Source organism: Borostomias antarcticus, assembly GCF_949987555.1.
Source record: "Borostomias antarcticus genome assembly, chromosome: 16".
In the NCBI taxonomy this organism is placed as follows: domain Eukaryota; kingdom Metazoa; phylum Chordata; class Actinopteri; order Stomiiformes; family Stomiidae; genus Borostomias; species Borostomias antarcticus.
In genome coordinates, this window is record NC_140249.1 from 19409662 (window position 1) to 19437332 (window position 27671).

At 44.7% G+C, this 27671-nt stretch overlaps 1 protein-coding gene across 1 annotated transcript in view; it reads right to left on the reverse strand.

Annotated features, from left to right (window-relative positions):
- Nucleotides 1-625: 625 nt before the first annotated feature.
- The window catches only part of cep290 (centrosomal protein 290), a 44070-nt gene continuing 17024 nt past the window's right edge, over nt 626-27671 (reverse strand). Inside the window, exons 19-53 of the mRNA XM_084451260.1 lie at nt 27321-27454; nt 26105-26275; nt 24369-24518; nt 24040-24155; nt 23640-23742; nt 23120-23350; nt 22200-22373; nt 21993-22104; nt 21642-21847; nt 20918-21069; nt 20710-20821; nt 19158-19613; nt 18837-19001; nt 18471-18578; nt 15705-15839; nt 14327-14596; nt 14105-14212; nt 12784-12983; nt 12309-12522; nt 11073-11210; nt 10705-10926; nt 9058-9189; nt 8711-8853; nt 8367-8522; nt 8002-8125; nt 6109-6243; nt 5853-5939; nt 5518-5682; nt 5155-5277; nt 4900-5069; nt 2079-2220; nt 1904-1977; nt 1650-1753; nt 1227-1285; nt 626-1139 (exon numbers count right to left, since the gene is read on the reverse strand). Of these exons, the coding sequence (XP_084307386.1) occupies nt 951-1139; nt 1227-1285; nt 1650-1753; nt 1904-1977; nt 2079-2220; nt 4900-5069; nt 5155-5277; nt 5518-5682; nt 5853-5939; nt 6109-6243; nt 8002-8125; nt 8367-8522; nt 8711-8853; nt 9058-9189; nt 10705-10926; nt 11073-11210; nt 12309-12522; nt 12784-12983; nt 14105-14212; nt 14327-14596; nt 15705-15839; nt 18471-18578; nt 18837-19001; nt 19158-19613; nt 20710-20821; nt 20918-21069; nt 21642-21847; nt 21993-22104; nt 22200-22373; nt 23120-23350; nt 23640-23742; nt 24040-24155; nt 24369-24518; nt 26105-26275; nt 27321-27454 (5480 nt within the window). The 3' untranslated portion in view covers nt 626-950. The remainder of the gene's footprint in view (nt 1140-1226; nt 1286-1649; nt 1754-1903; nt 1978-2078; nt 2221-4899; nt 5070-5154; nt 5278-5517; nt 5683-5852; nt 5940-6108; nt 6244-8001; nt 8126-8366; nt 8523-8710; nt 8854-9057; nt 9190-10704; nt 10927-11072; nt 11211-12308; nt 12523-12783; nt 12984-14104; nt 14213-14326; nt 14597-15704; nt 15840-18470; nt 18579-18836; nt 19002-19157; nt 19614-20709; nt 20822-20917; nt 21070-21641; nt 21848-21992; nt 22105-22199; nt 22374-23119; nt 23351-23639; nt 23743-24039; nt 24156-24368; nt 24519-26104; nt 26276-27320; nt 27455-27671) is intronic.

The window sequence follows — 27671 nt, forward strand, 5'->3', positions numbered from 1 at the left end:
TTCCCGTGGAGGAACAGGATGGCGGGCCCGCGGACGTATGATGGCGGTGGTTTTTGTGGTCCCCTTGGGTCTGGAGACCAGGGGACCAAGTGGGAGGTGTGCGGTTTACTGCGCGTTCAGGGGAGCTCTGTCGTCTAAGAGCGCTGGGATTGGCTGTTGCCGAGAAGGGGGCTTAGGGGCAGGAACACACCGAGCAGGGTCCTCAGGTCTTTCTCACCTGGATTTCGGGGGAGGCGGTTGAAATTAGGAATTGGTGCGTTGGTTGCTATTCGTGTTCCCCCCTTGATTGTTTCCCCCCAATTGATCCCTGATGTGACTGTAATTGTGTTCCTTGTGTTTCTTGTGTTTTCCCAGTTCGAAATCTGCTTGTTTTCTAATTAAAGTAAAGAATTGGGAACTCGAATCTCGACGCCTCTTTCCAGCCCCCCGTGTAAGGGACAAATTACACGACAGACTATCTATAAACCAACTACATAAAACCACCTACTGTACATTAAACCCTTCTTTGTTTGTGCTAATTGTGTTAGCTAATGCAATCTGCAGCAGCATCTGGTAGCCAGAGGGACACTGGAGACAGAGGCTAACAACCAGCTGGTTGTCAAAGGCATGGTGGAGCAGCGACTGCATTGTAAAAGTAGCTTTATTCAATCAAAATAGTTTTATTCAAGCAAAGACTTGAATAATGAGGGAGAAAGTGAACAATTGACTGTATAAGAAGAGAGAAAGTGAACATTTGGTAAAAATTGCAAACTTTACTCAAATGCTTGACTGTGTGAACTAAATAATCAAACCATCTCTGTAACAAGTAGAGTAGGCAACACCACTACTTCAATCAGCTACACCATGGTCAGCTCCACATTCAAGAGCTAAACGTCAACTTGACTTCTGATATAGTGCAAAACTACAGGTGTAAAAAGGCCTACTGCTTTAAAAAGCACTTACATCCTATGTTAGCTGATGGACACACTGGTTGGGATGTCAGCCGCAACACCAAACCGCTCACACACCTTCTTCAGCTGTTCTTCCAGAAGAATGTTTTTCTTCACCTCTAAATTGTAATTAAATTTCAGGTCTTCGATTTCCTCGAAAAATGTTGGGTCAAAGTTCTCCAGTTCTTTCTGCATCTTTTTCACTTCAGCCTGAAAATATGAGGGCAAGTAAATTATCTTGTCATGAAAATAATAAAAATAAACTTTTTATTGAAAGTTTTGGAATTGATAAAATACCTGCAACAGACTTTTCTCTTTATCAGTTGCCTTCAGAAGATTTTGTATCTTTTTATACCCTGAAAACAAAAGGATAGTGTGTTAACTTCTACTAATGACAGCTTGGTTAAAGCTCCAATAGCTTAATTGAGCCATCCACAATGGCTCGTCCAGCACTTACAGTAAATACAGTATAAACTGCAGGAACACAACATAATGGATAGAGCATGGAGGTCATGTGTATGAAAGGGTTACTTCACTAAAGAACAGAACATACTGTCACCTTCACTATAGTGTACTGTACGTGCTTAGGCACCGCCAACAACTTACTCCTCAGTTCATACAGGAAGACACTGAAATGGCCAGTAAACGGACATATGCACATCCACCAGTTGTAATATCTCAAAATGGTCAAAGGGGTCACAATACTGTGGCATGTCTCACCTGGCCCACCAGAGTCATCAGAGGTGGTCCCATACTGCTCACTGTATTCACCGAGCCTCTTCTCCAGGTCTACCTTCTCTCTCTCCAACTGGCTGTTGGTCAATCTAAGACATAGGAAATAAACATGACTTTTATTTAAAAAAAAGTGTAGGGCCATCAAATGTCAGTTGAGTAACACATTTTCAGTAGTACAATGTACAGTAGTACATTGCATTTTGTCCTAAATGAAAAGTGTGCATGTTAAGTGTTTTCACCTCATTGACTGGAGCTCTTTGGCAAGGCCTGCATCTGTCTTTGCCCCAGTGGGAAACTTTTTCAGCATCTCCACCTTGGGAATGAGAACCCGAAATGTTTTCGCCACTATGGAGAACTACTGCACTGCTGTCTTAATCTCAAACGAAACCGTAAGGACGGAGAATAATGGTTTACCTGGTCTTCAAGTGTTCTGAAAGCATGCTGTGCTCTTTCCTCCCTCTCACTGCTCTGCCGTAGCTGCTGCTTCAGCTCCAAGAGCCTGGAGGTCTTCTGGGAGTTGTCCTTCTCCAACTCCTTCATCTTATTCTCAAACATTCTGAGGGACAGAAACCAGTCTTCGCTCAGCCATTTTGTTAAAAGCTTCACTACTACAGAAGCTTGGCAGTCTACCAGACCAAGAAACATTTCTCTCCGGGTTCTGAGCAAACGTGAGTACAGTAGAACCTTGGAGATCCGAACACATCAGGAATGAGGGTCGTTCGGGACTCTGAAATGTTCGTAATTCTGTAAGTGACGTCAAAATACACCAAATTTACTAAATTAAATACTTAAGGATGAGTTCAGTATTTTGGACTTCGCGGACTATTCTCAGTCTTACATGAACCTGATAATTTCCCTGATGGCCTCAGTATTGACTGGGTACTGTAGCTACAGCTGTTCTGCAGGCGCCCACTCGTCTACAATGGAACTCAACAGGGCCAGTGAAAGTGAAAAGTACGATAAATGTGCTTATTCGAGATGGGAAGCACATTAATTAATGTTAATGAATTAGTTAATTAATCTTACCAGTCTCAGTATGCTCTCCTGTGAAATGTAGCAATCACAAACCGAATGTTGAAACAAAAGTTCCATTTGAAAATGAACTATTTCTTTTTTCACTGCTTTCACTTCTGCACTATCTTGTTGTAGAGAGCGGGAGAGCTGCTTGAAGAGCAACGTCTCACTGGCCCCATTGATTTCCATTGTAGCAGAGTGTGCGCCTGCAGAACAACTGTAGCTAGCTCAATACTGAGGCAATCAGGGAAATTATAGTCTCAACGTGTCAGGTTCATGTAAAAGAGACCGAGAATTAGGGTTGGGCATCGAGAACCGGGACCAAATTGGAACCGGTTCTAAAATTCCGATTCCAAAGGAATCGTTTATATATTTTAATTTCGATTCTTCTTATCGGTTCCTAAACAAATTTCACTTGCGCTAATTTCAGTTTCCGTGTTGGTGGCTTGCGCGTTTGCCTTTGGTTTGCAGTCCGCCAGAAAAACCAACGAAGAAGTAGTTTCCGTCTTTGCGATTTGAATGTAGAGCCGTTCTCAGAGGAATGATGAGTCGGCCCAGTGCAACACCTGTGAGAAGTTTATTTCGTGCAAGGGAGGATGCACAACTTATCTGATGAAACACCTGCGCTTGCATGGCATAAAAATCAACAAATGTACCATGTTTGATGCGTTGCCCGGTCTCCCTCCGTCTCTCCCGCCTCGTCCTCAGTCAACGAGCCAACAGCCAGCACCTCGTCGTCGCAATCGGGTCAGTGAAAATTAAATAGCACTAACGTTTGTCTTATTGTCAACAGCGAGACAGCAAACAAATTATACTAGACCGAACTGGCCAAATGCAAATACTGTAATGTATTTTTTCGTAGATGAACTTCCGCAGATTGCTAGTAGCCAGGCTGGCATTACTGCTGCTAGTGCTAATCCACGACGTGACACGCCATTCACCTTGGCGGCAAAGGGAAAGATGCCAGTGGAGAAAGTTGAAGAGTGTCACAGAAAAGTGACAGCTTATGTGGTAAAACGGCTGCACCCCTTCTCAGATGTCGAGGCACCGACATTTAGGTAAGCAAACATAAGAATAGAGCTAAACTAGCTAGCTAAGATAGCTAGGCTAGCTCTAACTCTAGCTAGCTAGCTCAACTAGCTAGCTAAGATAGCTAGCTCTAGCTAGCTAGCTACTCACCACCCTGACCTAAAGTAACAGTAACGTTATGTTTGTTTTTGTGTTTGCCTGGAGGGAGAGGTGAGGGAGGGGGGAGGGATGCAGGGAGAGGAGAGGGATGGATGAGAGTAGAGGATGGTGGGATGGAGGGGGAGGAGGAGAGGGGAGGGATGAGGGATGGAGGGAGAGGAAAGGAGAGGATGGAGGGATGCAGGGAGAGGAGAGGAGGACAGGATGAAGGGAGAGGAGAGGATGGAGAGGGATGAAGGGAGAGGAGAAGGTGGAGGGACGCAAGGAGAAAAGAGGGATGGAGGGAGAGGGAGGGGGTGTGGAGGTTTTGAAAAGATTCTCCCATTCTGGGAGATGCAGGTTGTCTCAAGGGATTGGCAGGATTGGAGAGGGGAGTTGTGGGTAGAGAGAGGGGGGTTGTGGGTAGAGAGAAGGGTCGCACACACACACACACACACACACACACACACACACAGCTGACGCATCCCTATTCACTCTTTCACACACAGATTCACTGTCACACACACCAAATTAAACTATGTGAATTCACAGGTTCAACTGTATGAAATGAATTTTGAATGACTTGTTTTCAAAGGTTATAACAAATAAATGTTTCTTCTGTGAAATAAGCGTGCAGCCTGTTTTGACCCCACCCATCAAAGAATCGGAATCGAGAATCGTTAAGAACCGGAATCGAAAAGAAGAATCGGAATCGGAATCAGAATCGTTAAAATCCAAACGATGCCCAACCCTACCGAGAATAGGCCCTAAAGTCAAAAATATGAACTCATCCTTTAATTTCAGTTAAACAATAAATCAATAAATTCCCTCTGTCATTTGAACAATCAGAAAGGCATTGGAATTGCAATCAAATAACCAACTACAGTATGCAAGTTAAATCTCAAACGAAACGCCTTCTTACGGTTTTATACACCTGTTTGGTTGACCAGAGGGTAGAATGTCAAATTTAGATATACAGGCTAGTATCATCTATACAGGCTATTTGGTAAAATTTCTAAATGGTTTGATGGGTTACTTTAAACAAGTCTTGTACCTTGTTACCACAGTTGACTTCCAGGCCTTACTGTCTGCCCGCTCTGGGATTGTCTTGGACTGCGCGGCCAGTAGCCTTTGCTTGGTTTCCTCAAGCTCAGCCTCCAGTCTGTCGTTGGTGACTTCCAGGCTAGTCTTAGTCAACCTAAGCCTCTCTGCAGCCTCTGTCTCCTGCATGAACAATGTTTTAAAATGGCAGCTGTGTCTGACGTACTGTAGCTCCAACTTAAATTTTGAATCCGCACAATACTTTTACCCTTTTAATCTCTTTGCGTAAACTTTCGTTTTCTGTCACTATTTTCTCCACTCCTCTGGTTTTGGACTCCAGTCTGGAGCTCAGTTGTGCTTCTGCTTGTTCCTTGAGCTTCTCGTGATCAATCTAGAAACAATGTGGAGCAAGTGGACCAATGACAGATAGGGCAGTGAGAAGTCCAATTAATTAGACTTGAGAAGTAAATACATGCATTATATACATAAGACACATAATTTCCCATACTATGACAACACACAACTAGATCACGGACAATCATTTTAACAAAAAAGATGTGCAATCGCAACGCAATAATATTCATCAGTCAACATTGTCACCGATCATCAGTCCACTGTCAGTGTTGTTAACCTTGAGTTTCTCATGCGCTCGCTTCAGAGCTGTCAACTGATCCTGTGTTAGAGTTGCAGAGGTTTTCTTCAGTGCCTCGTTCTCCCTCTGCACCCTCTCCACTACCTTCTTCATCAATCCAATGGTCTTCTCCAGCTCTGGCACTGTTTTACCGCTGCGACCCGCCTGGACACAAAGGGGTAAAACTCAGGCTAGTAGTTATCCATAGTTAGTTCCATAGAGACTAATTTACAGCCTTACTGGATGATTTATTCCAACTGTAATTTGCAGTAATCTGTCAATTCTGTTATCTGTGTCTGAAAAGGTCCTGGGTAAATGAAAAAAGGAAGACCTACTCCACGTATGTGGCCCAGCCGTTTCTCCACCTCAGCCTTGTCCTTCTTCAGAGCGCTGCACATCTCTCTGAGGTCTGCAACCTGCTCCTGTCAGCAAGACAGAGGAGAGGTGGACGAGCAGGAATACAAACATCTAAACAAACCTTTATAGGCAGACGGTCTTCAGTCTTATTCTAAGGGGTCAGAGGTGGTCTTATCAAGACTGTGTTCAAGTGAGGAGGGGTCTAGGCGGGTTCTGTCTGGGCTGTGGTTTTACCCTGAGCCTGGGCAGGTCCTTGTTCGCCTGCTCCACCTGAAAGCGAAGCTCCAGGTTTTCTGAGGAGAGCTTCAGGTTTTCTCTCTGCAGCTCGTGCTCCTTCTGGGAAGGGGTGCCAGAGCCTCGTCCCGAAGTCTAGAGGAGAAAGAAGGCAAACAGACCTTACATCATCATCATATTAACATGGAAGGTGTCTCGGTATGTGTCCGTGTTCCGATTTTCTCGAGAACCGGGCACATTATGAAGTATGTGTGAAATTCAGCGGTTTTATCGCTCAGGACCCAAGGAAGCGCAGTGCCGAGTGTGAAGTTGTTTGAATGAGCGGTTCTTGAGAAAGCTGCGAGCAATCGGCCTGTTCCGAAAAAGGCCCATTTTGAACGGGAACTGCACTAGTTTATACAAAAATTACAATGACACAAAGAGCTAATCAAATGGAGATTATGAGATGGAAGGAGAACTGTAAATACAAGGTCACCACACAACATACAAGAAAATGCTATCAAGCTAATCGCCGCAGGTACAGACACAGCACTCTCACTGCTAGTGCTACTGCACTTCCAGACACAGCACTCTCACTGCTAGTGCTACCACCACAGTATCACACTAGCGTTTTTATAGAGACAGCGGTACATCCATTGATACCTTGAGAGATTTAGATTTTTCTTTTTGCTTGCTCTTGTCGACGATGACCTCAGAGTCCATGCGACTGCAGAGGCTTTCCAATAATTCAAGCTCGCTATCTGTGGCGTCGGTGTCGCCGAGGTCTCTGATCGGTGAACTCTCACTGAGGACGGCGCTGGGCTCGCCGTCCGGCTCCGTTACGAAGGACTCCTCTGGTTTCTCCGTGCCAGGCGCCTCCTCTGGTCCTGTGGACTTCTCCACTTCCTCTTCCTTCACAACGGTTTGCTCAGCGGCCTCGTCACCTTCTGCCTCGTTTCCGCCAACGTCCTCTATATGACCACCTTCTCCCCCACAAACATCAACTTTGTCTTCTGCATCTGTACCTGTTGTCACCACACCTGTATCCAAAGATAGTTTTTCGGATTCAGGTCTTCCCGATGGCTCACTCCCCTTGGGGCTCTGGGATTTAGGGGGTTCAGTGTTGCTCTTTTGGGATTCACTACTATCCAGCCCTGAAGCTCCAGGGAGATGCTGTGTTGCATGGATACTCTCTTCAGTAGTGGTATCCTCTTGCTCAGTAGCATTCGGGCCCGGGGTGATATTCTCTGAATCTCCACCATCTTTCCCTGTGTTCTTCTGCTCGGCCCCCTCGTTGGTCTCGTCTGTTTGGCTGTGATGTCTGTCTCTATCTTTACCTCTCTCTCCTGTCTCCTTGGTCCTGTCAAGCTGCCTGCTTCCTGTCCCGCTCGGCCTTTCTGGCTCAGCCTCAGTAACATCCTCATCTGTGTCGTTTTGTAGTTTTTTTATACTCTTGGTATATTCCGTTTCTTTATACTCTTGGTTTGGTTTTGGACCACCCTGCTGACCCGACGGACGATCAGCTAGCAATGTCTGGGTCGAGATGACATCTACTAGTGACACTACACTCTCACTGGTTACGCTGGCAACATTCTCAATGATTGGGCTGTCCCCTACATCAAAGGTACAAGAACGAATCCCTCTAAGAGATGGGGCGGCTGTACATTTGCCCTTCATCATGCATTTGGTGGTATTACGGCATGCAATGGAAGAGGAGGAAAAGAGAGTAGAAAAGCACGATGAATTAAAGGGAGGTACAGAGATAATGAGCCAACAGAAAAAACGACTTTTCAAAGCTTCACTGAAATGCAATGTAGATGGAAGCCAGACAGATATAGATCAAAGGCTGCAGAAAGCCAACAGATCAAACAGGTGTGTGTGTGTGTGTCTGTGTGTGTGCGTGTGTGTACTCACAGAGGGTCTGGAGGTAGGCTCCTTGGACATCTGGTTTTCAAAGAAGTGAAGCCTCTCCTCCAGGTATCGGTTTCTCAGGTTCATGTCCTCAATGGCAGCGTCTCGAGGTAACGCCTGCTGCTGTCTGACCGGGACCAACAGGTGCTTTAAAGCCGGGCTCACATACAACAGCTGAGACGGTTTTAAGCAGTTGAATTGTTTTGTGACTGCTAATTTGAAATGTTGAAAACGTTGAAAAATGTTCTAAAACTGCCCTTTGAAAGATTAAACATGTCAAATCTGATGGATGGATGGGTAGATGGATGGATGTATAAAGCTAGATTCATAGTCATATTATTAATTAGCATTTTCAAAAGTTGATGTACTTTATGGTGAGGATCTCTTGCTCCAGCTCTGCGTTTCTCCTCCTGAGCTCGTCCACGTCCTTCTCACACTCCAGGGTGCGCGCTCCCACCACCTGGTCTGCCGTCACAGCGCGTCCCCTCAGCTTCTTCAACAGAGCAGCCCTCTCCTGCTCCAGTCTTCACTCACACACACACACACACACGCACACACACGCACACACACGCACGCACACACACACACACGCACGTACACACACGAGACAAAATATGTAAGGATATTATAATAATAATAATAATAATAAGGATTAGTATTTGATCCTTCGCCTGTTTATTTGAGTCAGTTTAATGTAGTGTGTGTTACTGACCTGGCATAGATCTCTTTGATGGTGCTGAGCTGTTTAGAGAGAGACTCTGTCTCTCTCTCTTTCTCCTTCAGTAGGTTCCTCGCCTTCTCCATCCTTGCCTGCCATCTCTTACCCTCCTCCCACCGTACTAGTTCTTCTTTAGACTAGAAACGATAGAACAATGAGATATGAGTACACCTAAATTCATCTAGTAACCTTCACCTTGCATACTTAAAAAAAGAGTACTTAATAATATACACACATTTATATTTTATACATAATATAGTACAAGCATTTTCAGTAGTTAAAATATAGCACACATTTGATCTACATGTAAGTGCAGAGCCAGCATGTACAGTAGCATTCACCTTGTCATCTTTAACAATCTTTTTTTCCATTGGCTCTTGAATGACTCTCCTCTCCAGTTCCGACTCCAACTTGCCAATTTTCTTCTGCAGCACCTCCACTGTGGGTCCCTTCCCATCACTCTCAGACTGACTCTGTTCCACAACACAGAAACACTTTTCAACACAGATTTCACACATCCAAGAATCATTTTACTAATGGTATTCTACCAAGACATGAGCTGTCCATTTATATTAGATATAAATTCATACAAGTGCATAGTAAACATGTTGTCCCCCACCAATCATGTATCACCCCTTTGTGTCAATGAAGCAGTGGAAGCAAGTGTAAAAATGTAGTAGTAATTTGCAAGTTTACTCTGCGGATAATACATTGATGCAAACTTCAATGGGAGCGCACAAAAAACAAACAAACAATACAATACGGTGCAAACGTGATAAAGTTACGTCCAAAAAGACAAACATTCATGAAAACAATGGCGGACAAAAATATCTCTGATGCAAGAGAAAACGAGTTACACCACCACCAATATATTTTAGACATTTGTCGCCTCTAAGCATTGTTTCTGAAACGTGTTACACTCTGAGCACGGGCACACCAATCACAAGTACATGTACAGTTAAGTCCATAAATATTTGGACATTCACAGTTTTCATCATTTTGGCTCTGTACACCACCACAATGGATTTGAAATGAAGATCATTTCATCAATCAAGATGTGCTTTAAGACTTTCAGCTTTAATTTGATGGTATTTAACATCCAAATCAGGTGAATGGTGTGGGAATTACAATTACATGTATAACAATTTTATACATGGTCCCCCTCTTTTTAAGGAACCAAAGGTAATTGGACAATTGGCTGCTCAGCTGTTCCATGGCCAAGTGTGTGCTATTCTCTCGTTATTTCATTTACAAGGAGCAGATAAAAGGTCGAGTTAATTTCAAGTGTGAAAAATATAAAATTTGTTGTAATTCCTACACTGTTCACCTGTTTAGGATGTCAATACCCTCAAGTTAAAGCTGAAAGTATGCACTTAAAGCACCTATTGAATGTTTAATTTCCAATCCATTGTGGTGAGGTACAGAGCCAAAAGGTTGTGTCAATGTCCAAATATTTATGGACCTAACTATGTTAGCCTGACGTTTGGACACTTACATGACCTGGCCATAACTATCACTAATTTACTCTATTCTATTCAACATTATCAAACCATCTAAACAAGAATCATCTAATCAATCCTGTACAATACAACAATAACCTATGAGAATCCTAATATGTAGAACAAGGACCAGAAAAGCAAGGAAGCTCCTCAAACACTAAACTGTGAATCTAGAAAGTAGAAGGGCCCCTGAGTAGAATGGACTACTTTTACAGAGACACTGTATATTTTTTAGTGTACAAAGCAATATATATTGGCAATGGAAAAAAATGAACGAGGCTAGCAGTAGCACCCCCGGTGGTGGGCTCGAGTGCACCTCGTGTGACGGACGCACGAACAGACAGAGCCCATTTTAACAGCCCCCTAATAAGCACAGCTTATTAAGTCATCCCCACCGGGTCTTGAACCCCAATAGCAATAGGCTTGTGTCTAGTAGGCTAAATCGTTAATGTCACATGTGGGTGCAGAGAATGGTCGTGTGAGACTGACCTGCATGCCGCTGTTGAGCCTTTTGATTTGTTGTTTGAGCTCCTGGATCTCCTCGTCTCGCTCCTCCTTCTCGGCTTGCAGGCGGCTCTGGGCTTTCTGGCTCCTCTGGAGGTCCCTATTCAAGCCCTCCACCTCCTCTCTGAGGCCATTCTCCCGACCCTTCGCTGCCTTCCCAGACTCTTTAGCTCCGTGGAGCTCCTCGTTGAGCTCCAGCACTCTGGACTAAAATTACAACCCATCCATGTTACCCACTTTGAATGTGTCTGTAAAGGATATACCGAGATTGGTATGAGATTGTGCGGCTCTCTTTCATTGATTGTGTGAGCGGGTGTGCGTGCCAGTGGATGACTGGCATTCTTGGTTGTTACCTTCAGGTCTTTAGTGTGCTTGTCCACAAGCATCTGGATGTTGAGACTCTCCTCTTTGTGGGCTGCGTTAGATATGATCTGCTGCTCAGCGTGGGACGTCATTTCGGCCCTAAGCTCTAACAGGGCTTTACTGAGAGCCTGAAAGAACGAGAGCGAGGAAGAGAAGAGAGAGATGACAATGAAGAGAGAGAAAGAAAGATAAGATGACAACGCTCATGTCTTTGAAATTGAATGCTGACTATTTAAATTATATCGAAGGTAACCAGGCCAGTTTCAGCCTGGTCTTTGTGCGTGGCTGGCTTGTTTCTGTTCAGGACTGGTAGGACGGAAGCTAGCCATGCCACTGAAATAGCTGTGAATTGAAATGACATGAAATAATGTCTGATAAATTAAGATAGGTCCTTTCGCCTGGACACATCAGTTCCAATGCTTCCAATGCTAATCCAGCACAATAAGAGCGGGATAGCCAGTTAGCTCATGAGCTCACAACAACTAGCAGCAGCTTCCATAACATTAATGGTAGCGGTAAGTAGTAAGTAGTAAGCAGTTACACTGATGATAACATAAAGTCATGAAGTCTTGAACCCCGGTCTCCTGGGTGGGAGTCCAATGCTCTGACCACTATCATTAAGGGGGAAACGGAAGTCCACTGGATGTTTAAAACGTAAACAACAGCGTTTGTTTAGCTACATATAGACTAGAGGAATTTCGCTCAGCATAGACGGTAATCTCTGAGAATGTCCCGTGTGGGAGTCCAATGCTCTGACCACTACTCTACTTGTGGAATTTAGTTAAGGGATAAAAAGGTTGAAGTGAAAGGATGAACGTGTGGAGGTTTAGGGTATAGTCCCATAAAGTCATCCCCACCGGGTTTGAACCCCGGTCTCCCGGGTGGGAGTCCAATGCTCTGACCACTACGCTACTTGTGCAGTGGAGATCGGTGGGTTGATTTTGGTGTCCTTCTTGATTTTGGTGTGCTGGGACTACTGCCTCTTGTGGTGCCAACAGAGAAATGCAGGCCAACATTGTCCGGAGTAAGGGAGGGAGTGATAACCTGACAAACTCTATACTAGCTGCGCAGCTGGCCAGCCACACACAAAAACTGCAAGAACTGTAATATATCTGCCATTAAATCAAATAAAACTTTATTTGTATAGCGCTTTTCATACACAGTGGCAACACAATATGCATTAGAGGGACACTATAATAGAATAGTCCAAGTAGTGCTTCTAATACCTTTAGCTGTTTTTCTTTCTGGCAGAGTTGGGCTTTTAATCGCTCCACCAGGTTCTTCATGGTGTTGCTGGGCGAGCGGATGTTGGCCTCTTTCTGGGCCTCCAGCTCGGTCCGGAGGTAGTGGAGCTCCTTCTCCATCTGCGTCGACTGGACCCTCTGCTCCTCAGCCTCTCCCAACAGAGCCTTCATCTGGGCCGCATGGCACTCTTCCAGCCTGGAGCAGTTCAGTTCAGCTTAAACTCAGCTCAGGCTAAACCCAGGCAATTTCAAAGGCACAACTGTGAGGGTGTATGGTCCAAGAACTCCTAAATAGTTAACACTAACAATGTATGGTATAAATTATGTCTAAACATGAGAGAAGCACATCTCTCTTACAATGTCCGGATCTTGTTAGACTTGCCATTGGAAAAGTGGCCGTGACTGAAAAGTAGCAAATATCTCACTGAGAACCTTGTATCTTGGTGGAGATACTAACTTTGACCTTTCGGCCGCATGCTCCCTGGCCTGCGTGACGGCGGCGGCTCTCTGGCGGTCCAGCTCACTGCTGACTGCCTTCAGCTTGTCGGCGAGGGATGAGAGAGAGCTGTCCTGCTCCACCACCGTCTGCTCCATCTCTGCCAGGCGCACCAGGTGCTTGGTGGTTGGAACAGTGATGATGGGCTTCTTCATCAGTTCCTGAAGATGCCAGAGAGAGACAGATAGAGAGAGAGAGAAAAAGAGAGAGAGAGTGGTTCAAACTCGATTCACGGATTGGTTTCCCCAAGGCCAAGGGTAATGTGTCATTAGGCTAGGGCTGCCCCCTGAAAGTCGATGAGTCAAATCATCAGTCGGAGACCCTTAAGTCGACAGATTCTTAAGGTCAAGCAGTCGTTTTTCGTCTCCACTGTCAAGCTGGTGGGCTAAGACCACTCACCTGCGTTGTGATTTATATAGGACAGGCCAATCATTCGTTTTAGACCTAAGCTATTACTGAACTGTAGCTATTTGTTGTGTAGTAAAAGGAGACTTAAGACTGATATAGCAGAGGGAAGAAGGCAGGGAATCCTTCTCCCCTCTGCTGTGCGCCTAGCCTACTGTGCGCCAGCAATCACATGCATTTCCACATGCATCATCACAACTCAAAACTGCTTTCCTAGATCAATCTTCTTGTATTAACTAAGATATCCACTGGGAAAAAAAAATCCCCCAATAGACAGACTGAAAAGTCTGCGAAAATGCCTCAGTGACAACCAAAACATTTCCTGGTTGTCTGCTGCCCAGCGCATGAGCCTATTAGAGCCCATTTTCAAATGCGCAGTTCAGGAGGTCAAATCGCCCAACCCTACTGTAGGCTATGGGAAACACTGCATAAAAACATGTAGGCATCTGAAGTAGAGGGGAAATAGGGGCTAGATGATTCATGTTTAGTAAGAAAAATAGGCGTCTTTTATTGTGCTGCCAGCAAATTTGAGTTAGTTTGACAGTTGTAGTATGCTTCCGCGGTCTCCCCTCAGCCTAATTTAGACATATGGGGAAAAAAAGGAGGAAGGAATCATCTAATCTAGTAGTAACACAATCATGTCCATGTTATCGTGTTACCCCATGTTACAATGTTACCCCACAATCATGTTAGGGTTTGAATAAGCAAATCCGATTCGACTCACAAAATTCAGTCGGGGACAACCCTACATTATGCACTCACTTTGCTCATTCAAAAATTAGCATAATACTGAGGTGAATAGTACTTTGTTTCAAACAGTAGTCTGTCGCCTTGGAAGGAAGAAACCATCACTCCAAACAGAGGGTGACATGCTTACCAGTGCGGTCTGTTTGAAGAAGTCCAGTGAGGTATCAGTGTGTAAGTCCAGCTTCTGATGCAGGATCCGCACTTCCTCCTCATGTCTCTTGGTAATTTCCTCCTGCTCCTAGGGAGAGAGAAAGGACAGAGCCATTAGAATGATGCATACACAGTAAACACACACACACACACACACACACACACACACACACACACACACACACACAGACCATGGACGTACCTGTCTAGCTCTAGCTAGCAGGTTCTGATACTTCTTGAGCACCTCCTCTTTCTGGTCCAGACGACCCTGGAGGTTGTTGATGGTCTGGTGGGCCACCTTGAGGGCGGGCTGTCTTTCCGATTGGTCCTCCTCACGCTTCGAGAGGTCAGCCAGGAGCCTCTCCCTGTCTGCGGCAGCGGGGAGGCGGAGGCGCAGCTCATTGATGACCTTGTCCCTGGACAGGACATTCTGCTCTGCCTTCCACAGGGACGCCTCTTTCTCCTTCAGCCTCTGCATGAGGGAGGAGGAAGTGTGGTGATTTCCACCAGGTCAAGTATTAGCCAATTGCACAACGCCAGTACTTCCTGGAATTAGACATGCTTCTCTATTTCCTGTCCTACACTATTGGATGAAGTGATTAATCAGGTGTGCCTGACTGACGCACAATGATCAGGCACACCTGAATAATCATTTCATCCAATAGTGTGAGACAGGAAATAGAGAAGCATGTCTAATTTCAGGAAGTACTGGAGTTGTGCATACAGTGAATATCTGGGGAAAATGATAATTGTCCCCCACCCAGCAGTGGTGTTTTCTTCTATAAGCCAGGCTAAGCCTGGCATACACATATGGTGCCTTTGTTTCAGACTGTTTTTGACTTAATTGTGTCTTAACTGCCCTATCGCTTCATTTTCCTCTGTGTTTTGGCAGTGCTCCGTCACCCCCAACAGGGCTGATGAAAATAAACAGTCCACATTGACAGCAGTCTAACTAGCTCATCCACTAACATAGTGGCCAGCTAAAAGACTTCTGGCTTACGGAAGTCAAGACAAATGAAAAATCAACCAATTAAATTAGCCCACACATACAGAACTCCAAAAAATGTTGTGATCTGTCGAGATGTAAACTAACCTGTGATTTGTCAAAATGCTTAAAAGTGGGCGCAGGGTAAGCCAGCTCCCAACTAGCTAACATTACGATTCCCAAAGACTTTTTAACATTGGGATAGTTTATCCAATCTAAACTTGTCATGATTGTCCCGCCATTCACCTGGCTGTTACCCTGGAAGAGCCTGATGACGCAAGGCTAGTCAATCACAATCATGTCACATTAGCTATCTAGTTGCTGGCAGCGATCAACATGGAAAATGGAGATCTAGAATCTATTTGTTGAAAAAATGCTTTGCTGGAATGGACTAATGAATCAATGACAAGGCATTAGATTGTGTTTATTTGAGGGCAACCATGTTTATTTGAGTGCACATAGCCTATTCAAAATCATCGCTGTGGAGTACTTGGACTTGGAAGAATTGCTGCTGCATGCAAGATTCGGATTAATAATTTAACTTGGAGTATGAAAACAAGATGACAACGACTGAGGAGTGGGATGAGTGCTGTACCTCATCCAGAGTTTTGCAGGTGGCTTGGGTCTCCAAGATGGTGCAGATGTGCTCTTTGATTTTCCCCAGAGCAAAGTCCAGCTGGTGGGCAAGGGGCAGGCTTGGGTCTGGCAGGGCACCTGTAGCCTCCTCAAACTTCAACAACCAGAGACAGCAGAGTTCACATGGGAGCATAGCATGGCTGTGCAAAAAAATCCATTCAGTTGAGAATTGCAAAAAATAAAATAAAATAAATTATTACATATCATATTGCAATGTACCATGATACAATCATATTGTGACCCATATATTGTGATACTGTACGTATGTATCATATCGTGAGGTCCTTGCCAATACCCAGCCCTAGAGCATAGGAGCCCACCCATTTCAAGTCTTCCATCTAATAAGGGTATATATGAACAACTGTTACCCCTACGTGATGTCATGAGAAGGAACAACATTAGCTACCATACTGTAGCTATGCTGATGACAGCCAGCTCTACATTTCTGTGACACCACTACAGCTCAGTTGACAGTTTTATAGAATGTATTGCTGACACAAAAAGCGATTAGTCAACTCCAGCTAATTCAAAATGCACGTGTGCTTACAAAGACCAGAAGGAAGGTTCACATCAAACCAGTTTTAAAACCACGACATTGGTTCCCTGTCAGTTTTAGAATAGATTGTAAGATTCTCTTATTAGCTCTGCCCCAGCAACAGCGCAGGGCGAGAGGTTATGTCTTTGGTGGCGTGGGTGCGTTTGTTAGCAGGATCATGCAAAAACGACTGGACCGATTTTCACAAAACGCGGTGGAAGGGTGTAGCATGGTCCCACTAAAAAACCCTTACATTTTGGAGTGGATCCGAAGCGCGGGTCTTTGAACCAGGATTACGCAAAAACTGCAAAACTGGATTTCATGAAACTTGGTGGAGGGGTGTAGCATGGGCCAACTTACAACCTCTTAAATTTTGGAGTGGATCCGAATCACGGGTCAGGTCCACGGGCCGCCCAAACACAGCCGGACTTCCTATTCACTTCCATTCATTTTTTGCACTATGATTACGAAAAAACTACCAAACTGATTTTTATGAAACTCTGTGAAGGGGTGTATCATGGGCCACCTTAGAACCCATTAAATTTTGGAACAGATCTGAATCACGGGCCGGATCCACGAATGAAAACAAAACTTAACCAGCTCCCCGTGTGGGGGTGCTAGAGACACAGGGTTTGGACTGAGGTGTGCGGGGGGAGAGTCCGGAGTGCACCGCACTGCCCCCCGTCAGCTGTGATCCGAGGGGGGCACCACAGAACCGGCAAAATAAAGCCACCCATTCACCTCCAGTCATTTTTGGACTAGGATTACACAAAATGAAAACAAAACTTAGAATGAAGCCAGCTATCTGTGTGAGAGTGCAAGAGACAGGGTTTGGACTAGGGTGTGTGGGGGGAGAGCTCGGTGTGCACCGCACTGCCACCCCACTGGCTGTCACTCCAGTCAGGTTTACCTCAGTGAATCACAAGCCCCTCGAATATTGCCCAGATGGCCATTCGCCTCCATTCATTTTTTGGACTAGGATTACACAAAAACTACCAGACTGCTTTTCACGAAACTCGGTGGAGGGGTATAGCATGGGCCAATTTAGAACCCATTCAATTTTGGTGTGCACAGGGCAACGAAACGCATTCAGGGGCGGAGGTCTGTGCTCTCTGAGCACCATTTCTAGTTAGTCTATAATCCACACATAATCATGCACCTAAATACACATCAGACATGCTTTTAAAATATACAACTAGTAGGTCCCTCAGGTCCTCTGGCACTGCGTTTTTAATGGTTCCTAGAGCTAGAACTAAGAGACATGGGGAGGCAGCCTTCAGTTTTTATGCCCCCAGCCTTTGGAATGCCCTGCCAGAGGACCTGGGAATGTCTGAGTCCGTGGTAACTTTTAAGCGAGATCTTAAAACATACCTTTACTGCTTTTACCACGTCACTTCACTTGTGTTAAAGCAATACATAGCGTTTTCTCGGAACTGCGCCCCTACAGGTTCTGCGAGTAAGTGCACTGTCGTACTGTCGTAACGTTATCAGATTGTCTTTTTCTTTTTCTGGCTTCCTCCGTGATGTTTTGCTTCGGTTTTCTCACCTCCACCATATTATTGAGCTAAAAAACGCATGATATCCATAGACGCCGGAATAGTTAGCTACTACTGTGTTGTTTAAGCACAACGTTGCGCATGCGCACTTCGACAATGCTGCGTCCCAGGGGCGCGAGTTTTAAAAGGTAATAAATGTCAATGTATTAGATTGAAAGAAAATTAGATTTTACTAAAAGTAAGCTGAATCGTCCAAACAGTCTACTCAGAAAGATATTTCTGAGTAGACTGTTTGGACGATTCAGCTTACTTTTAGTAAAATCTAATTGGAGAATTAGCACCAGACATGTTTGTAAAGGTGCAAATATCGCGATGTATTACTTAATTTGTACTTTCTGTTTTTATTTTTTCATTCTATTTTATATTATTATTCTTAATGTTTTTTTTATGTTATGTTTTTTTATGTTTCTTTTAAATCTGTTCCCATTGTGTTTTGTCTCATTGTCTCTTACATTGATTTGTATGAATGGTGCTATAGAAATAAAATGACATTGACATTAACTATAGCGGCCTAATAAGCATGCATCCTAGAGGACCACTAGGTGCCACTACCAATTTAACCCAAATCATTCATTTATGCACTACTGGAGCTTAGTGGAAGCCAGGCAGTGCAAGTCTGCTGCCGAGGTGGTACCTTTTGGGCTGTGCCCAGGATTTGGTTTTGTTGTTTCTCATAGAGGTCAAGCTGGCGCTCCAACTCCACCTCTCGCTGGTCCCAGGACAGCTGACGCTCCTCCTGGAGCTGAGGGGGCAGAGGAGGTAAGAGTGTGTGTTTGTGTGTATGTGTGTGTATTAATAAAATAATATGCAATATGTGCAAACACTGCTTATGAACAGGTGAGTGATGAAACGGTTGAAGTGGGAAATAAGTGTTGGTTCTTCCTTTGCATTTGTGTTTGCATGCGTGCGTGTTTGTGCATGTGTGTGCGCATGCATGCGTGGATGTGTGTGTATGGGTATGTCCTATCTCTCTCTCTCTCTCTCTCTCTCTCTCCCTTACAGTGTTCTGCTGTACAATGTCCTCCTCCAGGGTGCGGATGGTGCATTCCTGCTTGGCTCCCAGTGTCTTCAGGTACCTGACCTCCTCCCTCAGGACTCCCAGCTCTCTGCTCCTTCTCAGCTCCTGCAGGCGTGCCTCTTCCATCTTCCTGTGCCATTCACTCACCTATTCACATCCAGAATGAAGACATGTAAAGTGGAGAAAAAGACATGGGCACATTTCAAACTCAACATACTGCAAGTTCTTTTGCCCCCAAACATTTTCACTTTTGTCACACAAAATAAGCAGTTGTTTGTGAGAAAGTAAATGAAGAAAACCCACCTTTTGAGCTCCCTTCACATCCTTCAAAGTAGCTATGAGCTCCTCCAGCCCTTTCAGCCTCAGCACCAACTCCTGCGCGTTCCCCTCCGCCTTCCTCCTCTCGTCCTCTGCCTTCCTTTTCTCCTCCTGGGCTTTCCTGCGGTCCTCCTGCAGGTCCATCATGGTCTGGGAGAACCTCTCCTGCTGGGATATGGGCAGGGCCCCAGCAAACTGCCTGCGCAGCGACTGGACGGTCTGACGCAGATGCCGGGCTCGGTTCCTGCCCTCCTGACGAGCGTGGTACAGGGCCCTCTCACTGGCGTCTAGTTTCTGCTCGGCGCGGAGCTTGTAGGCCTCCAGCTGTTGCAGGCGTCCGCTGGTGGCCTCCAGTTTTGCCACGGCGGCGGATTCACTGAGCTGCAGCGCCACAATGTGCTGGTGGAGCTTGGCAATAAGGGCTCGCTCATCGGACTGTGACTGGGGGGGGGGTAGGAGACAACAGACAACTATGAGAATCCTAACATTTAGAACAAGCACCAAAAGAGCTATTAAACAGCTCAAGCTCTGAACTCTGTGGATTTAGAAAGTAGACCGGCTCCTGAGTAGAATAGACTATACTATTACAGAGACAGTAATAGCATAGTTTTTAAGTGGTGCAGCCACTTCTATTCTATGTGTCAATGGGTGTGTCTGTTCGTAGCATGAAATTTAGACCAATCAGGAGTCACCAATACCATTGCACCGCAACATTAGATTGATCCTAAACCTGCACTGCCTACTTCACCACCTGGGTGTGATTTTTTATATATGCACAAAGCAAAATGTACTTGGCAATGGGAAAAATGTATTGTGACGAGCGCCCCCAGGTGGTGGGCTCTAGTGCATGTGTAACGCACACATAGCCTGGGGCTTATTTGCTTTGCAGTTGTGGTTTCCGGTCTATGTGGATACTGTCCAAAAACAGGCCTACCCATAAACCTACGATGCGATGCGGCAAGAACTTCTTCTGGAATAGGCTACTTTGTTTGGTATGTCCTTGTTTTATTCTACACCATCTTTGAATGTTTAATTTGTACTTTTATTGTTTCTTTTAAATGTTCTCATTGTGTTTATACGATTTATGTTTTTGACCTCCTTTTATGTAAAGCACTATGTGCAACATTGATTTGTATGAAAAGGTGCTATATAAATAAAAGGACATTGACATGACCGCACACACGAACGTCAAGGGGTCAAATTAATTGTGTCATGCTTTTAGGGCGCAATCCTCATTAGAGGCAAACAGACAAGTTCTTCTAACAACTGAACATACAAGTAACAACATTGGATATAGGCTACATTTGAATAATTATTATTAATATCTTCTTCGGACACGCAACTTGAATTGCATTCCTTCGGAAGTGAAAACGAGTACACTTGGAAGGCATCCACATCTGGATATCACAACGCCCCGGAGGTCACACGCCCTAAAAGATTGCACCTTAAAAGCATGGAATCCAAATTAATACCCCCCCCCCTTGATTTCAACTATTGCCCCCCCCCCCCAACTATACATATCATAGTGCTTTCTTGCCTGATAGTCCAGGACCTGTCTCCTAAGAGCCTCCACCTCCTTCTCTCTGGATTGCTGCCGAGCCTCCAGGGCTGACACCTGCATCTTGGCCACATCAGACACCTCCCGCAACCTGCACACACACACACACATCAAAAATCAGCACATACATCAATCAGAAAGCCATTCATATAACAGAAACACCACTTCCTGTGAGAATCACACCTACTTAGAGGACTCGATCCTGAGCTCCGCCTCTGCTTTCTCAAGCTGGCTGATCTTGGCGCGGTCTGCATCGCTCAAGGCCTTGCTCACGCTGTTGGCCAGCTCGTCTCTCAGCTCCCGCTCCACTCTCTGGGCCTCCAGGTTCTGCTTCGTCAGCTGAGGAACATGGGGATATGGATTAGGGCTGGGTATTGGCAATGACCTCATGATATGACACGTATCACGGTTTTGGTGTCCTTCTTCTAGTCCCTAGTGTGGGTTGGGGTTAGAATAAGGGTTGGGGTTGGGACAGGATCTGACCTATAAGGCAAGGGGTAAAGGTCGGAGTGAAATGGAGGAACATGTGGAGGTTTGGGGTATAATCCCATAAAATCATCCCCACCGGGGCCTTGAACCCTGATCTCCCGCGTGGGAGTCCATTGCTTTCACCACTACTCTACTTGTGCAGTAGAGATCTGCGGGTTGATTTTGGTGTCCTTCTTTATTTTGGTGTGATGGGACTACTGCGTCTTGTGATGCCAACAGAGAAATGCAGGTCAACATTCAACGCAGGGAGGGATGGAGGGAGAGAGGGAGGGAGTGAGTCAAAATGAATATCCTCCCTTCGATTTTATTGGGTGCGAGACAATAAGAACCAGCGCCACCGGCAGTCACGGCACTAGAGAAAGGAAGTGTTTTCGTTTCTTAATAGTTTCGTTTTTTTTTTTTACTAGTTAGTTCTCCCCTACCTCTGCGAACTTGGTCTCCAGCTCAAAGTTGCGCTCCTCCACCTGTTTGAGGGAGCCTCTCAGGTGCTCATACATCCTGTGGGCGTGCTCGGCCCGCTGCCTCTCGTTGAGCTCCTTCATCTCCAGCATGGTGATCCTCCTGGAGGCCGCCACTGTCTCACTGTTGGCCATGGCCTTCGCCGCCTTGTCCACGCTGCTCTCGCCACCTGTCAATCAGGCCAAGTTCCACGTGAGTGGGGAACGGGGGGGCGGGTTAACTAGCCTTTCCACAGATGTTATCACCTTACCATGCTCACACGTAACTCTGTATGCCTAGAATGAGAGCAAAATGTTCAGAATTTGCCATCGTACCGACTGTATTGATGCGCTCCCAAGCTTGTTCTAACGTATGGAGTTTCTCCTTGTCAATCTCCAGCTGTTTGTTGAGACCAGCAATTTGCTGGTATAGGGACACATTCTCAGTCTACAAGGAGGGGGATGAGGGGACATGGTTAGGGTTTGTATTTTACTGTACAAAATAACAAAGAAATACTGGAACAATGTGCATGGTTGTCCCACCTCTAGGTGTTCCAGGTTGGTGGTCCTCTGGACCAGACAGTTGTCCTTCTGCAGCATGTCCCTGTATTTGACTGTCAGCTCTGTATACTGCTTGTTAGCCCTCTCCAGCTCTGATGAGGGTACGCAGTCATCCAGGGCCTTCTGCAGCACTGCCATTTTGTAAGCAGCCATTTCCTATAATACAGAACACATTGGTGACAGAATGTTAGAGGCACATCTAAAATACCTCATACTGTAACTAGCAGGCATTAAAGTTTATGTTCACCATATGGGACCTTAGACCCTATGTCTGTCTTCCATGAACCTGACACACAAAAACCATCATTTTGATGATTGTCCCAGTAGTCTCGTATTCTCCAACAACAGTCATAAGCCAACATGGTGCAACCTTTAAACAAAAAGAAAATCTTGACCCCTCCACTCTCTCAAACTTTAGGCCCATATCTCAGCTACTTTTCCTATCTAAGGTTCTGGAGCGAGTAGTCTATACCCAGCTGCAGTCGTTCTTAGCTAAGCATAACATCCATGAGAAGTTCCAGTCTGGCTTCAAACCGAGACACAGCACTGAAACTGCCCTGCTGAGAGTTTTTAATGATTTGATTTTAGCTGCTGATTCAGGTATTCCTGCCATTCTGATGCTTTTAGACCTGACAGGCGCTTTTGATACTGTGGACCATGCGATCCTGATTCAACAAGCAGTCTGTGGGCATCACAGGATCTGCCCTAAATTGGTTCAAGTCCTATCTGACTGATCGGAGCTTCTCAGTTTTGTTGAGAGATGTTTTTACCTAGTTTCCACCTTTGTACAGCACTTTGGTCAACTGCTGTCATTTTAAACTTGCTCTATAAATACATTTTGATTTGATTGATTTGATAAGAGTAACGTGTGATTTTACACTTTAGTCTCCCTGTCTGTTTACCTTGTATCTCTGCAGGTATCCTATCCGCTCGGTGACCAGGGCCTGCATGTGGGTGAAGTCGTCCCTCAGCTTGCCATTCTCCTTGCGCAGGTGCTGCTCCTGCTCCAGCAAGGTGGTGTAACGGCGTGCCAGCGACTTCTCGTTCACCCGCAGCACTGTCATCTTCCTGGACATCTCCACTATATGTCTCCGCAGCTCCTCGGGGTCCTGCTGTAGGACGTCCAGACAATGCTGGGCAGAAGAAGAGGAAATATATTTAACGATGGTCGATGGACCTAACCAGTGAATTATTTAATGCATCAACAAACATCAAAAAACAGAGGTCGAATTGAGGTAAGGTCCAAATAAAGTATGAAAGACTTAAGTTTGACAAAAACAGTGTTTATTTTAAACACAAATTAGGCCTGATCCTTTTGATATACAGTACCTGTTTATTTGATATACGGAAGCCATTTCAACGGATTATTATCATTTATTTATTTTATAAATATGAAAGATGTTCACAATCACGGTTACTCACATTCAATTCTTTGATTTTGGTTGTGTCCACCTCCTTCTGCTCCTCCATCTTGTTTTTAATTTCTATAAAGTAGTCCCTCTCCTCTCGCCAGGCCTCCTTCTCACTAAATCAAGGCATAGCAAGGTGGATTACTTTACCACTCTCCTATCTGGTCTACCAAAGAAAGCTATTAGTCAACTCTAAATGATACAAAATGCTGCAGCATGAGTTAAGACTAGAAGGAAGGCACAAATCACACCAGTTAATTCTTTTTCATTCTGGAGCCATGGGGGGGTCTTTATTCGAGCCACATAGTGGGACACACAACACACACGTGAGTGAGCAGAGACACTGTAGCACACGACACACACATATATTTTTGTGAGTGAAAATTTTAATATAACATCTGTAGTTGCCCTACCTGTGGTATTCTTTGTATAGGAGTCCCTGCTGGTGGCGTATCACAGCAAACTTCCCCTTGTACTCCTCCAAGGCTGCCACAAGCTGCTTGCTTGATTCCTCCTTGCCTTTGATCTCCTAGAGGGGTTTTATTTATAACAAATGTATTACTACATAATGAAGATTTAGTTGCCTATGTCTCGCAAACATAAAATAGATAAAAGATTTAAAGTAGTAGGGTAACTAAATTAAACTTTTCTGAATTAAACCATTACTGTATAACACTGTATAGCTATTGCACAATATTAATTAACTCTTTGTTGTCCAGAATGCGTGAGTTGTGAACCTGACCTGCAGCAGTCGGACGGTGTACTCGTTAAGAGAGCTGATGGCCTCTATGCTGGAGGGCGCCAAGTCTTCAGGGAGATTCAGGGTCCTGAAGACCACCCCACTCCCTCTGGACTTCCTCAGTGTCTCCATCTCACTTTCCAAACAGGCCAACTAACATAGAAGACATGTTAATAAGATCACTGTAGCTGTACATACAAATATGACAATAATTTATCAAAGAGACCCTGAACTGACATTAAAGTCAATACACATCAGATGAGGCAGATGATTAAAATTTGACGCGCTTTACCTAAAAAATGGATGCCTTTATTCTCAGTTGCACACACCCATAAACTCCCTCCTGACAGACGAAGGTGACTAAATTGGCTTGATTATATTTAATAGGTTTTAGGTGATATGTGCCAAGTTTGAGGTGAATCGTTCACTATGACATAAAAGCATGAAGCTTGGTACAATTGTACAGTTAAGGGCCCTGAACGTTTTCAGATGTGGAGCCATTGCAAAAACTAAACAAGCTATGTTGTGTTATCATGTTTGGTTCAGGAGATATGATGCAAAAGGCTGCCAATAAAATATTAGGTTATGGCAGTAAAATGACCGCCAAGACATTTTTACGATGGCTCCACATCTGCAAATCTTCAGGGCCCCAAACTGTAGAAGTGTACCAAGTTTCATACTTTGATATGAATTTTTTTCACATATCACCTAGACTTTTATTGGCTCCTGTTAAAGTGCCGTGGAATTTACCAGTACTATGCCTGCACATCAAAAGATGATGAAATGGGGAAAAGATGTACTTAAAGGGCAATGCTCGTTTTTGACAACCTGGACCTTATTTACAACATATTATAAGAAGTTTGACTCACCGAGATCACTTTTGTGTAGTTCGGAGGCCTGTAGAAGAAATTTAAAATCCAGCGCGAGCCAGTATATCCATGTAATGACGGTGATCGGGGCACCGAGAATGCAGTTTCTCAAAATCTATTTTCGGCCGCTAAACGGTTGTTTTCATCAATCAGATTGGATGAATCGACAGTTGAGATTCCTCAACGCGAGGCATTGTTGTGGTTTTCAAATACGGGGTCTTTAGCCTCTGTAATATGATTCTCTGCGCTACGATCGGATTGTTGCTGACGAATGACGACGACAATATTCTCGGCACCAACAACGATCGTAGCGCAGAGAATGTGAGCCGGAGAATAGCCAGTCTGCGCGCTGGCCTGTGCGCATGCGTGCTGGAGCAAGTGGGGAAAGGCGTGTAAAGATCATATTACAGAGGCTAAAGACCCCGTATTTGAAAACCACAACAATGCCTCGCGTTGAGGAATCTCAACTGTCGATTCATCCAATCGACAACCGTTTAGCGGCCGAAAATAGATTTTGAGAAACTGCATTCTCGGTGCCCCGATCACCGTCATTACATGGATATACTGGCTCGCGCTGGATTTTACATTTCTTCTACAGGCCTCCGAACTACACAAAAGTGATCTCGGTGAGTCAAACTTCTTATAATATGTCGTAAATAAGGTCCAGGTTGTCAAAAACGAGCATTGCCCTTTAATGCAAAACTACTGAATATTTCATTATGTTTAACATGGGAACTTTGAGACTTATTGTTTGAGCCTCAATCACAATAATCACTCTATATGATAATCACACTTAACTCACAGATAAATAATAATTCTCTAGTATTTCTAGCCAGCTGGATACAAATACTGTAAAAATGTATTATTAACCTTTTCGTTGGCTTTGGCAAGCTTACACAAGCTGCTGGCAGCCTCTTCCCGGGCCGACCTCATTTCCTGCCTGAGCTCGTCATTCTTGCCAATTAATTGATCTACCTGGGCCTTCAGGTGTAGGCTGGGATCAAACTTTCCTGCCAACGCTGAGTTCTTGATGTCTATAGCCTGAACCATGAACAGAGGAGCAGTTAAGGATTAGTGGTCAAGACTGTTTCTCTTACTATTAAAACCCTTTGGGTGAAATGCTCAAAGCTTTATCTTACCATAAAACGTAACTTGCCTTGAGGTAACTTTAGTCTTGAGCATTACTCAAACAACTACTGTGTATGTATTATGGCATTATAACTGCAGCACTGTCATGTGTATCGTGCCATGTATCAAAAATGTAACCCAAAACATCGGCTTAAATTCCTGGTTCCATGTAGTTGTATTTAAATGCAGATAAATGTGATTCTTATCCCTACTTTGATACATGTAATCCATAGTGGCTGTCAGTACCCAATCGGTTCCAGCTGCCCGATTGTTTCCAATAGCATCTGCACATGCGCCTGATCTGTCATCTTGTACGGCAACACCACTTGACAAACTTGATAATGGAACTGATTGGGCACTGACAACCACAAATGCCATACCCGATCCATTCCGAAATCCATGAATATGACGTGGCAAACAGCTATTCAGCTAGCTAACGTTAGCTACATATTTAGACAAGTTCATAGCAGCTAGCAAGTAGCTAGACAGCTATGCAGTAACTGTAACAGAAAGTAACAAATTCATAGGAGCTAGCTAAGCAGACTACCTCAAGCTAATTTTTTGTGGCGTTAATAGATACCCATTTGAGGGTGGGTGTTAATAGATACCCATACACTAGCTCCTATGAACTTGTTGCTAGCTTTAGCTAGTCTGCTTAAACGTCTAGCTACTAACTTGCTGCCATAAACTTGTCTAAATATGTAGCTAACATTAGCTAGTTTGCTCACACCACCAAGAGCTAGGTAATTAGCTAATGTTAGCTACATATTTATGTTCACCACGTCGTATTCGTGGATCGCGGATCGGGTATCAAGTTTGTCTAAGTGGTGTTACCATACAAGATGACAGAGCAGGCGCGTATGCGCAGATGCTAACCGATTGGGCAGCTGGAACCGATTGGATACTGACAGTGGCAATGCAGTAAACGGCTCTAACAGAGTAAAGTGACTACACTTACATGAACCAGCCTCTCCAGACCGGGAATGGTGAGACTCATTTGGGCAGGGGCGCTCTGTTGAGCATCCGTGATGGCCTGGAGGATCTGTTTCATTCCTTGCTCCAGCTGCTTATTGTCCTTTGATAAGTCTTCCACTTGGAGAAGTAGGGAAAAAGAGATAAAACAATGTGTGTGTGTGTGTGTGTTTGTGGTTGTGTGACAAATAGCTCTAAGAACTTAATTTTCCTGAAAGGCATGTGTCTACTAATTAGGAATGGGGCAATGCGTCGGCATCATCGACTACATAAATATGTAGACTTGCAAAACGTGCGTCAACGCGTCGCAAACAAGTAAGATGGCTGCACCCAAAAA